Source organism: Cebus imitator, unplaced genomic scaffold (assembly GCF_001604975.1).
Source record: "Cebus imitator isolate Cc_AM_T3 unplaced genomic scaffold, Cebus_imitator-1.0 Scaffold124, whole genome shotgun sequence".
Taxonomy (NCBI): Eukaryota; Metazoa; Chordata; class Mammalia; order Primates; family Cebidae; genus Cebus; species Cebus imitator.
The window spans coordinates 2,548,962-2,562,548 of NW_016107439.1; the positions used below are offsets into that span (position 1 = coordinate 2,548,962).

The 13,587-nt window shown below is 33.8% G+C and overlaps 1 protein-coding gene across 46 annotated transcripts in view; it reads right to left on the reverse strand.

Annotated features, from left to right (window-relative positions):
- The window catches only part of FIP1L1 (factor interacting with PAPOLA and CPSF1), a 75,751-nt gene that overhangs the window by 18,841 nt on the left and 43,323 nt on the right, over positions 1 to 13,587 (reverse strand). For 24 of the 46 annotated variants that reach the window (XM_037742620.1, XM_017540361.2, XM_017540354.2 and 21 more), the window contains 2 exons: positions 13,087 to 13,243; positions 1,056 to 1,082 (listed from right to left, as the gene is read on the reverse strand). In XM_037742620.1, the coding sequence (XP_037598548.1) occupies positions 1,056 to 1,082; positions 13,087 to 13,243 (184 nt within the window). The remainder of the gene's footprint in view (positions 1 to 1,055; positions 1,083 to 13,086; positions 13,244 to 13,587) is intronic. The other 22 variants (XM_037742618.1, XM_037742623.1, XM_037742607.1 and 19 more) reach the window with 1 other exon arrangement.

Consider the following 13,587-nt stretch of genomic DNA (forward strand, 5'->3'; position numbering starts at 1 on the left):
TCTCAAAGGTCCACTTAAATCAATTTTTAGCCCCGCTTCAAACTGTTTTGATGTTTACCATGCTCTCCACTGTATTCAGGTTTATGATCTATAACTCCTCTATTAAACATCTTAAAAGTACAACATTTGGCAATTACCACGTTAGTCCTACAGTCCGCAATCCTACTTCACACAGCTTCACAGCCACATTGTTCTTTAAACTAAAAAGACACACCAATGGTTCCTTTGACTTTCCCTGATGAGTCTTTTTCAGACACATTCACACATAATCAATGCCTCTATTCCACATCTAAATATGTATACTGTCCTATGCTACCTAAACTTTACTCTTTCTGTTTATCTAAGTCATTTTGAACTGAGACCCACCCTTGCAAGCATTATCACCTCTCATTCTCTTCAGACACTTTGGCTTGTAACAGTGAACTCAGTAAAACACACTTGCTACTAGGTGTAATATCACACTATAAAAAGAAATAACTGACAAAAATGTTAAAACAAAAACAAAAACAAAAACACTGGGCCACATATAAACTCCTGTTGATCATAACATTACAACAATAAACAATCACCACTCTAAGAACAATCACCTGACCAGCTGTCTGTCTAGTTGCTATGTGGTTTAGAACACATTTTCTCACGATACTAAGTTAAGCTAGCAGGATTAAAATTTAAAAATCAGAAATAATGATAAAGTCAAAATAAATTATCTTTCTCTTCTCTTGCAGTCACTACATTACATCAAAAAATTCATTAGTCTGTAAAGACATTTTAAAGAAAATTTTTATTTTATACCCTATACTGTTTTCCTTGCAAATTGAATAGGTAAGAATTTTCTCAGAATCTCTATTTCTACAGAAATGGGTAAGACAGGTATAAGAAAGCTAAGTATCTTAATCAAAACTAGAATGAAGCAAAGGCAGAGCTGAAAATAGGACCTTGAAATCCCAATAGCCTATTCCATATTCTAACCACATCAACACCATCCTTCCTGTAACTGTAAGCTTAAAATTTCATGTTTATTAACAATGATGGAGAAAACATGAAAAAAGTTTTACCTGGAGGTGGTACAGTTATTGGAATACCTAAAAAACAAGTGATGAAATTTAATATAGTAACTGGATTTCAGAACCTGTTATGTATTTATGCCATCACCAAAACGAACTTTGAAATAAAACCCCTCGCCTCATTATCCTGGCTTATTCACTCAAGAGAAGCATTCTGTTTTCTTGCAGAGGACTAACAATTCAAGTATAACATACAACAACCTCCTTGATGAAAACCCAGTCTAACAACTTGATAACAAGGTTTCCCCCACTAGTTGTAATCACAAGTTAGACATCAGTTAAAAAGCACACTTATGCACACACAATTATCAAATGCCATGAATTTAATCCTAACTAAATATAATAATCAATGCCTGAGGTTGTTATTTTAATAGGAAAACTGATCTGTGGGGTTCTTTCTCTAATACTGCAGGTAGTACAAGGATAACTCAAGATGATGGATATTACTGACTTTTGTAAAGCTCAATATGTTTTGGTTCATTCAAGTGTTGACTGTTTTACTATTGTTGGCAGAAGTGAGGAAAGGCTAACATTTCCTTTGATTTCTAGAAGGAGAGAAAGGGGGAATAATCAATTCATATATATACACCCCCAGGGCACATTAACATAAATATGAATAATTTACTTCTACAGGTATTAGCAAATATTGAGTGACTCTGAGAAATAAACTATGTACATTCTCGATTTACAGGGACCAAATGTGCCCTTAAAGCCTAACATAAAATGTATTTACTAAATACTAAATTTAAATTCAGCATTTTTAATTTAAGAGATACATGAAAGCAATTTATGTGGCATGCAAATTTTCACTATATTTAGTCGAGGAAAAATGATAGATTTCTAAGCAGGAAAATAAAAAAAATTTAAGACAATTAAAAATAACTTTTTCATGAAAACTTTTATACCATAAATAATTAAAACAGTTGGCATGGTTTCCTAAATCCTATCTTAAAAACTGCATCAAAATTAGTCCAAAAAATAATCTAATTCATCAGCTAAATGTATGTAAAAAAAAAAAAAAAGAGAGAAAACAAAATTGTTTTCAAGTCAAAGGAAACATATGCTAACTCTATTTAAAAATGTTCTGACATGCATGTTTTATCAGAGTAAGAGACTTAGATTTAAAAAATCTTAAGTTAGCATATGGCCTTAAAAAAGACACCGAAGCACCTGATTTTAACCACCCATACAATAAAAACATATTCCAAACTTAGAAAACCAACAAGACTAAAGAAGATACATAAAGCAGCCATGAAGTTTCAGAAATCATTAGGAATCCACAAGTCTGCTAAAGTGACCCATAGCTAACGGAAACTCTCATCCATCCTGAGGTTACGTTCCTGTTTCCCAAATTACTAAAAGAATCCAGCAAACCATACAAGTTAGCAGAGACCCAGACTCCCAAGTAAATGAGAAAAGTAAGGAAAGCAGAGCATTAAATGTTCCTAATAAATACTATAACCTAATTTTCTAACAACAGAGACACTACTTAACTTCATTATTTGATCTAGTTTTTATATTTAAATAAATGATTATTTTCTTAGATTTAGAAGACAGAGATCTGTAAGATAAGATTTATAAGATAAAGGAATATACCAAAATCATCCACCCATTCTATATACTGTAATCCTAATAACTTTACCTAAATGAATATGTAAGCAGGATGTACCACTTAGCTAATGCTTACTACAGCTTATTAGAATGTAAATTCATGCAAAAAACTAAAAAAATTACTAGTCAGTCCCTTCAAACTTTAGTCCTCAAAAACATTTAAGTTATGAAACTTCCACAAAACACAGAGATAAAAGACATAATACTAAAGAATTAAAATTAAGTACATTACAAAAGTAGTTAAAATTACTGTCTGTCTTTAATGTTAATCTTACTACATAGGACAAAAATACGCTACTGGAATTGAACACATAATCAAAGAAAAAATCATGTCATTTAAAGATGTCTTTCTAACCAATGCCTACATACCAGAAAGTTGGCATGGCAACTAGGAAGGGACCTTCTTGTGAGACCTCCATTTCATCTAGATATTATTTCAATGCAAATCTTTATTAGTAAATGTTCATTAAAACAAGACTGTAAAGTTGATGAAACAATATGCAACCAATTCTTTGAAAATTATTGGATATAGTTTCAAACTAATACGTGATATAAGGACAACATCATTCTCATTTAAAAATCACTATTTAGTATTTGACCTTTCTTAATAAAAGAGAAACAGTATAAGGGAGGAGAAAATTCATCTCAAAAGTCCCTCTCCTCTCCCCTCCCAACACCTCCATCTTCCTGGCAAACACATGATGACTTAGACAACAGACTTAAATAAGGCAAGTATTTTGTTTCTTTTCTGTATCCCCTATCTGAAAAATGAGTTTTAAAAAAATGTTTATTTTCCTGGAAAGCTATATGTAACAGTAGTAAAAGTAAATTTCTAGAGCTAGCTAAAAGCTTTTGGAAAAGTAATATTCAAACTGTAACAGACTGAACAGATTAGTGGTATTAAAACTTGAACATGCATCAGAATCACCTGGAGAGTCTCTTATAACAGACTGCTGGGCCTTTCCCCTAGAATTTCTGATTCATTAAGTCTAGGGTGGGACCAGAAAATCTGCATTCCCCCAAATTTCCCAGATGATGTTGCTGACCCAGGACTATACTATGAGGATAAATGGATCAGTTTCTAAACTTCTCTCCTGAACAATTTAATATTCAATATAGACTGAATAAATCCCATTCCAAATTTTTATGAAACAAAGTATTTATGACACTTAAAGTACTATGAGAGCTTACATCATCTGGCATTTTCAAAAGAGAAGATGATTTCTTTTTTTTTCTTTTTGGCTGAGACGGGGTCTCACTCCGCTGCCCACTGTGAGTGGCATGATCATGACTCACTGCAACCTCTGCCTCACAGGCTCAAGTAATTCTCCCACCTCAGTCTCCCAAGTAGTTGGGACTACAAATGTGTACTACCACGCTCAGCTAACTTTTTGCATTTTTTTTGTAGAGGCAGGGTTTCGCTATATTGCCCAGGCAGGTCTCAAACTCCAGGCTCAAATGATCCACCCGCCTCGGCCTCTCCAAGTGTTGTAATTACAGGTGCGAGAAACCACGCTTGGCCTTAATTTTTGTATTTTTTATAAAGATGGGGTTTCTTCATGTCACCCAGGCTGGTCTCGAACTCCTGAACTCAAGCAATCCACCTGCCTTTGCCTCCCAAAGTGCTGGGATTATAAGAGTGAGCCACCACACCCAGCTTTATTTTTCCAGTATATAATGCATATACTTAAATGTAAAAGGGGGTGGGGGTAAGACCAGAAATTCTATTTGGGAGATTGAAGGAACTGAGACAAAGGAACACAAAGGCAGCATTCCTGTTAAACATCATATTAAAAAGAATTTATCCATACTAAAAATTCCCACAAAATTAATAGTGGGCCTTGCATTCACAAAAAAAACTAAACAAAGATTGTGTATAAACTCATTCTCAATGTAGTCCATCATCATTTTATATAACTAAGGCAAAACAGCATCTAACATGGCTTTTAATAATCCCTGCCTGTTGGTATTTATGCCTCTACATACCTCTGGTATTTATGTCCTGCCCTGTGTGGGGGCTGAACATTATGACTTATTTCTAACACACACACAAAAATCAAAGTACATTACTTCCAAGACTCGGTTAGAAAAGACAGTGATTTCTATTTCACTGGCAGTCTCTCTGCTGCCTTCTCAGCTTATGTGCTTTGATTAAGCAAGCTGACATATTAGAGGCCTACACCAGTGAGGAACTGAAGCCCTATCAATCCAATAGTCTAGAAAAAAAACAACAACCAGAATCCTTTTAACAAAGAGGTGAATAAGCTTGGAAACAAATACTTCCTTAGTCAAGCCTTTAGAGAAGACGGAGGTCTGAGAGAGACCTTAAAGCAGAGGACCCAGCTACGCTGTTCCAGATTCCTGACCCATAAAAATTGTTCAATAATAAATGTATGTTGTTTTAAAGCCACTACATTCTGGAGTAATTTGTTATACAGCAGTGAAAACCAATACATGCAATAACCATCTATCTTTTCTCTATTTAATTCAAATGAAAGAAGAAAATGGCAGAATCTGTAAACTACGATTCCCTTTTCTCACTAGTATAACTCCAAGTTGCATCAGCACTATGCAATAGATAAACCTGATCACTTTCCTTAAGTCTCACGATTTGTATTTCAAAGCCATCAAACTCAGAGGTAAGTTTTACTCAAAAAAACAGAATACAGAAAGCCAAGGTTTACAAAAATCTTTAAATATCACATAGAAATGCTGTTACGTATCAGGATTTTTTTAAATTAAACACAAGCAAAAACATGTGCGCACACACACGTATCATCTCATCTACCACGCACCCTTAAATACAAACCAGAATGTAGAAAGAATACTGCAAAACGATTACTTCATAATTAAAACAATTACAAGGTGCAAAAAAGGATTTAAGTTATCTTTAGGGAAAAAAAAATAGTGTTAAAAACTGGTACAGTCACACATAAAGTAACCAAAATATACCAGCATACTTCATGTCTAAAAGGTAAAAAAGATAATCTTACATAAACTATAAAAGGGACAAACTATGTTATCTTTATTAGGATCTCTTATTGTTCTAATTTATAAAATTTAAAGCCTATAGAAAATAAACTTTTATCTTAGAAAAAACATTTTTGATAGAAATACCAATGTTTTTAATAGAGAACTTGTAAAGAAATTATCTCTACCAGCTTACATACAATCATGAAATGATTGAAAGAGCAGTGTAAGCAGAAGGCAGAAATGAAACTGTAATTAGATTCAACAAAATGTGTCAATGGTATATTAAAAATGTAACTATTATAAAGGGTGCATCATGGAGGAGAAAACATATTCAAAAATCAACATCCTAAAGAAGCTTTTAATCTCTGTTAAATTTACATCTAAATAAATTTTAATTATGCCAGAAAATTATATTTATTACAGATAATTAGCATTGCACTCTATTTTGAATTTACTGAAAACACTGATAGGCAAGCTTCTTAAAATAAATATAGAAAAACTCAAGAATAAATAGTTTTCAAAAACTTTAAGGAATTCTTTAATAATATCTATGGAAAATGCTTACATTTCTGGCAAACAGTGCCAGTTAATATGAGGTAATCTGTTGGGTAAGACCAAAAAATGCATGGTATTATAAAATTAGCTTACTAACTGTTACATTCATAAAATCGTTTCTCAACTAAAGAGATAAAATTGTACTTCCTCAAGGGCACTGATAATATTCATCCAATATAGGCCGAGCTTCTGCCAAAGCAATGTTCTGAACGTTTTGTCCAGGACCCTAGGGTCCTTGAGACCGTACTAGGGAATCTGCAAGGTCAAAACTACTGTCATAAATTTACTGAGATGTCATTTGCCTTTTTCATGCTCATTTTCTTACAGTTGAGCTTTCTGGAGGCTAAACAACTAGTGATATCACAATAGATTTAACGCAAAAACAAACAGGAGAAATGAGATTTTTCTACTAAGCCACATAGTAAAGAGACTTCCAAAAGTGTAAAAAATAAGGCCACTTCCCACTAAATTTTTCAAATTATTCTAGGAAAAGTACAGTTATTTTTCATAAGAAATTTTACAATGTTAACATGTAATGAGTTTATTACGCATATCTCTAAACTAATATTTTAATTTCTCAGTTTTAATTTCTAATATTAAAACACAGATAAAACATACATAAGTAGAAGCTCTTTGGGATCTGCAGTAATTTTTAAGAGTTTAAAGAAGCCTGTAATGGAAAAGTTTTAAGAACTGCTGTGCTAAAGAACCAGATTGCTAACAGAAAAATAATGTAATGAAAATGCAGGACTTAGAGGAAACGCAGACTGACCCTAGATGTGAGTAGCTCACACTCCCAACCCAAATCCTATATATCATCCCTAACCCACAATTAACATATTTAAGGAATGAACAAGGTTTTAAAGTTCATGCAATTAGGCTGGGCATGGTGGCTCAGGCCTATAATCCCAGCACTTTGGGAGGCCGAGGCAGAAGGATCAAGAGGTCAGGAGTTTGGGATCAGCCTGGCCAATATGGTGAAATCCCGTCTCCACTAAAAATACAAAACATAGCTGGGCATGGTGGCACACACCTGTAATCCCAGCTACTCAGAAGGCTGAAGCAGGAGAATCGCTTGAACCTGGGGGACGGAGTTTGCAGTGAACCAAGATCACACCACTGCACTCCAGCCTGGGTGACAGAGCAAGACTCTATCTCAAAAAAAAAAATAAATAAATAAAAATTCATGCAATTAGTAGTACTAGATTACTAGTCAGACACTGATCTACAAGACAACAGTCTTTTAGGAAGAAACCTACTTCTTTCTAAAATGCAGAATCCTACACATCTGGTACCTAGAGATAAACAGTTAAACCATACAGCTAACTTTAAAAGCAGGGATGCCTGGTTTGTGGTCCAGAGTAGCTGGGATATATCTCAGTAAAGCAAAGACCCTTTTTCAACTCAGCAGAGTTCCGATACTAGACTACATTTCAATTGTTCCCAAGACCCACAGAACTAGTCATCTGAGGCTTAAGAATTCATACAAAAACAAATGAGTTCAACAGAATTTGCCTTTTACTCTTCAGTAAACTCCACTACAAAACATGAAGATCAAATATGATGACACTAAAGTAAATTAACACCCAAATTAAAAGCCTATCATAAAGTTACTCACTATCATTAACTAAATTCTATTATTTTAGAAACAAAGTCAGGCACAGATAGACAAATACAGGATTCCACTTATATGTGGTACCTAGAATAAGTAAACTCATAGAGACAAAAAGTAGGGGGCTAAGGAGGAGGGAAGGAGTTTAGTGGGTACAGATATTTATGAAAAAGTTTTATGTACAGATCATGGTGATGGTTACATAACATTGTGAATGTATTTAATGCCAATGAACTACACATTTACAAACGGCTAAAATGACAAATATATCGTATTTTACCACAATAAACAAACACACAAAATCACCTACCCTATAACATTAATACTTTCAATTTTACAGTTTTTCTTCCAATAAAATACATGATTCAAATCATTCAAAGTGTTTCAAAACTGACTTTTTTTTAGCTAAAGAAAGAGTTCTTAACACAAGACAGGCAAAGAGTAAAACATTAATCAGATTTTTTAAAAATTTGATGACTGCTCCTTATAATCTCCCTAACTTTCCTACCCACAAATACGCATGCATGTACTTCAACATCAGAGAAATGCTTTAACAAAAGAAGTTTCTAAGACATGTTACTGTGACAAATACACATAATCCAATAATACAATTTTCTAGATATAGGTACTGATTCATTTCAACATAGTTAATAAAGAAAACAGGCTTTCAAGCAAAACTGCCTGGGTTAGAATTCTAGTTTTACTATTTTCTAGCTATTACTTAGATGCCTTAGGTCCCCGCTTCCTCACTGCAAAATTAGGATAATATCTACTTCAGATGTTGTTCAAGAATCAAATGAGTTAACATATGGAATGTGCTCAGAATAGTACCCTAAGAAGTGAGCATTCAGTAAGTATTAGCTATTATATCTCTTAATACTCAGAAAAAGCATGAGACCACTCTAATGTATTTCTGAAAAAATTTAATACAATGGAAACTATTTTCTGATTCACTAGAAAATGAAATTGAAATAACAGATTTCTGAAAATTACAGAACTAAATTAGCCATCTTTTCTTTTCCCCCTCCAGGTGGAGTTTCGCTCTTGCCGCCCAGGCTGGAGTGCAATGCTGTGATCTCGGCGCACTGCAACTTTGACCTCCTGGGTTCAAGCGATTCTCCTGCCTCGGCTGCCCAAGTAGCTGGGACTATAGGTGTATGCCACCACCCCCGGCTATTTTTTTTGTATTTTTATTAGAGATGGTGTTTCACCATGTTGGCAAGGCTGATCTAACCCTAACCCTAACCCTAACCCTCAGCCTCCCAAAGTACTGGGATTACAGATATGAGCCACCAAGCCAGGCCCAGTGTTTGTTTTAAAGCTACTATTAGTATGGCTGCAGGGAACCACTATAAATACTTTTGCATTTCCCAAAGTCTCTTCCTGCTTTATTGTATTTTAATACAAAAATCTCCTCTACTCTTCATACAAATCTATTATAGCCAGAAATACTTTGTCCTTCCTGTGTTACTAGCAAAGTTTCATATACGTTTGCAGGTATGTGTTTATGTGTTTAAGGGAGAGAGGAGGCAATACATTTCTCCTCTTCTGTCAACTATTTAACAGTAAAAGTCCTTCAAATGAGAGTTATCTCCAACACCTTACAATTGTTAAACAGTAACTATCTACTTATGCAATAAGCCCCATCTGCAAATTTCCAAGAGTCAATCACAAATTTTATCATCTAGAGAATTTCTGAGAATGAATAATAATTATGCTGCGATAGAAGGTAGAAAGCAGGACTGTTCCAGGCAAATCTGGGTGTATGGTAACTCTACCTATAAAAAAGACTTTTTAGGTAGCATCCTAAAATATGGGAATAAGGTATCATTATTATATTTATCTCATCATATTCTGGACTTGAGTTTTAAAAACCTTAGAAGTCTAATCTTAAAAAAGGCAACATTAAAATACATTTAATTCTTAAAAAAAATTTTCCCATTTTCTTTTGATTATTTCTGAAGAAAGCAAAAAAAAAAAAAAAAAAAAAAAAAAAACAAGACAGTCTGTCTAAGAAAAATGGAATATCTTTTAAGGTAATACTTTAAAAAGACTCCTGAATCATAGCTTTCTTTCATTAGCTGCTTATGATTCTTAGGTGATTGAAATTACAAAAAACACAGTATACTCGTGGTTCTGTGGTAAACAGTAACTGAAAACTACAGCGTTAAGCATGGCAGCTGGCATATATCTATGCAGCCATACTGTTATTTAGAGCCAGCGCCCGTCCTGATTGAATGTACCAGTTATAAATCTGAAAATCATCTTTGGTGTTATGTATACATAAATGTTAACTCCATTAGCTAACACATTAGAGAATGCCAAGTACATACAAGACCACTGTGACTAAAACTGCAAGAAAACACAGATAGAAATACACAGCTTATGCTCTCCCCAACAGCTCACCTTCTACTAAAAGCAAGGAGCAATTCAGAGAGTCTCAACTTCAAGTATTTGGTTTTAATGAATTTGGTATCCTGCTCTGCATGTATACCAGTTAGGTATTGCTTAAACCAGCATTAGAATTCACTTGAATCTGTACTCATTAAATGTTGATAGAACAGTATGAAGTATAAACCAAAAACAAGCATCCAGGGAAATCTGGATTTTAAAATATGGAACGCATGTAGCTGAGAATTAACATGAAGTAGATAAACAGATTAAGCAACAGAAAAATAATTAGCAGCACTCTACAGTATAATGCCATTAATCATCTAAACATTGTTCAAAGATTTGTTATACTTATGAACAAAGGTTACATGAATAAAAAATGGTCTGGGATAGTGGTTCATGCCTGTAATCCCAGTACTTTGGGAGGCTGAGGAGGGTGGATCACTTGAGGTCAGGAGTTCAAGACCAGCCTGGGCAACGTGGCAAAACACCATCTCTACAAAAACAAAAATTGCCAGTTATGGTGGCACACGCCTGGAGTACCAGCTACTCTGAGGCAGGAGGATCGCTTGAGCCTGGGAGGTGGAGATTGCAGTGAGCTGAGATCACACCACTGCACTCCAGCCTAGGCAACAGAATTAGACCCTGTCTCAAAAAAAAAGGAGGGGTAATTTTATCAGTTTGGAAAAAAAGCAAACTTCCAGATAATGCCACTGCCTATCTGTAGCAATTACCTCTGCAGCAATATTCTACAGAGTTTCTGAATATTCTTATACAAGCTAAGTACTTATTTTGTTGTCATTAGTTCATGCCACCTCTGTCCCACTTACTTTAATAAACAATTAGTACTGAACATATAAAATGTTAGCCATCTGGGGATACTATATTAGTATATAATGAAATCCTTTCATTCTGTCATTTGCAAGAACATGCATGAGCCTGGAGGACATTGTGTTAAGTGAAATAAACCAGGAACAGAAAGACAAATACTGCTACACACAATCTCACTTATACGATCCAACTCAGAGTAAAATGGTGGTTACCAGAGGCTGGGGGCCATGAGTGAGATAGGGGAAATGATTTTCAAAGGGTACAAAAGTTTCAGTAAAATGGGAAAAACAAGTTTTGGAGATCTACTGTACAGCTTGATGACTATACTTAATAATAACTGTACATTTCAAAACTGCTACGAGAGTAGATTTCAGAATGTTTTCACCCCAAAAATATAAGTATGTGAGGTAATGAATATGTTAACTTGATTTACTCATTCTACAATTGTAGACATAATCAAAACATCATATTACACTCCATAAACATATACAAGTATCACCACCAATTAAAAATAACATTTTTTAAAAAGATTTTTAAGAATTAAAAAAAAAAAAATTATTTCAAATCATTTACTACCTAGTAAAGTTTAAGTAACATTACAAAGGAATCCAAAAGGATTATTACCACAATTAATACTCTTTTTTTAGTATCATTTATCAAATTTGTTAAAATATTAATTATTCCTACCTTTTATCTAATTCTTTTTAAGAGGACAAAGGATTCATATAGAAATCACAAAAGTCCTCATTTTGAATCACGTAAGTCCCCTTTCATTTGGTTAATACTCAGCATATTAAAGGCCCAAGAACCACAAATCTAATCCCAACTAATGGGTGGTTTCTGCTCAATCTACTTGTTGGAACAAGAAATTCACTGAAGTTAGAAATACTATTGCCGTCTGGAGTAAGGACGTCTAATCTATTCCAACATCCTCTTTCCTCTATTTTTGAGAGAACAGATCCTCTAAAGCCAAAATTATTTTTTCATATTTTTCTTACGCTTTTTGAGAGTAGAGGTGACAATGGAAGGAAATCAAAGGCATTGAGGATGAAAGACAGGAGCAGTAGCTGACATTTAGAGGTCAAGGATGAATGTTAGGGAAGGCCTATTCAGATCATGCATTTGGCTCTGTAATCACAACTGGCACCTTAAAGACAGCTCTCTTGCAAATAAAAGTAAGTGAGGGCACATGGCTGTCCAGTATAAGCCGATTTTATTAATAGGAAGTAATGTCCAATACATGTCTTTCATGCTGCCCTGATGAGGACAAGCAGCTATTTTTTCATCATTTACTACTAGCTTTCTCCCTGGGAAGAAGTAATTATTACCTCAATCAATCTTGTTAGTTTCATAAAAACTTGCTTAAGGCAGATAAAGATCAAAAACAAAGTAAAAAAGGCACCCAGATGAAAAATTCAAATAAAAAATAAAATTTGGAAATTGTGAGTTTTTTCTCAGTTACCAGTAACCTGGTTTTTAATTAATAATCAAAAGTAGCTAAAAGTACAGCTACTTTTGAATCACATAGTATGATAAACACTTACATTACTTTTGTTTAAAAGAAGTAAATACCAGGTACCTGGCACCCAGTAGCAGTCTCCTGAAAGGAAACCAGTATACAAAAAAAGACCAGACTGAAATATTAATTTCAATTTCTTCACAAGATATAATATTTTGATCTACTCCTATCCTAAGAGTATCTACTTTTTATTTTTTCAAAACAAGTTAATACTGGTAACATTTATAACTGAGTATGGATTTATACATATACTATTAGCAACTTGTTTGGGAATCATTATCATATTTTTGGATCACAAGATTAGTTTCTGTATATTCTTCTCAATTTTAGAACAATGTCTCTTTCCCATATTCAAACATCAAGACACATAAATATCTGTTTCAGTTCAAATTTGTTGAAGATATAAGAAGTATTATATCTATTACTTTTAATGCAATGCAATCAAGATTCTATTTTATTTGTAAAAAATTTTTGAAAAACACTTGCAAGTTATTTTTCTTTCAAAGTCAAATGTCTTATTTACTATTTACCCGGTGGTGGAATCAGAGGTGGAGCAGTGCTGACAGTCGGAGGAGGTGGAAGAAATGGAGGAGGTGGAAGGTGAGTGGGAGGAGCTCCTGGAGGGAAAAATGGAGGTGGTTTGCTAAAATTGTTGTCTACTTCAGTAGCAGATCTTTCAGAAAGGACCTAAAATTAGAGCATAGTTAAACAGATGCATAAATATTTTTATCTAACATTAATCTTAGTAAATTAATTTCATTTAATCTTAAGAAACAAAGTAAAAGGTAATTTAATTCACCTATGTAGTTTTGGTGGGAGAGTAATAATTCTACATGTGTGGTATGTGTGTACATATACTTATGTGAGTATACGCACACATATACTTTTTAAAATGTGCATATTCAAATCTTTAGAAAAAACAACTGGATCATTACCAAAAAATTCTTAATAAAAAGTAATTAATAAAAACACTCCACACAAGAAAAAATTACTTTTATAAAGATAATTTAACAAGTATTATCTTTGTCACC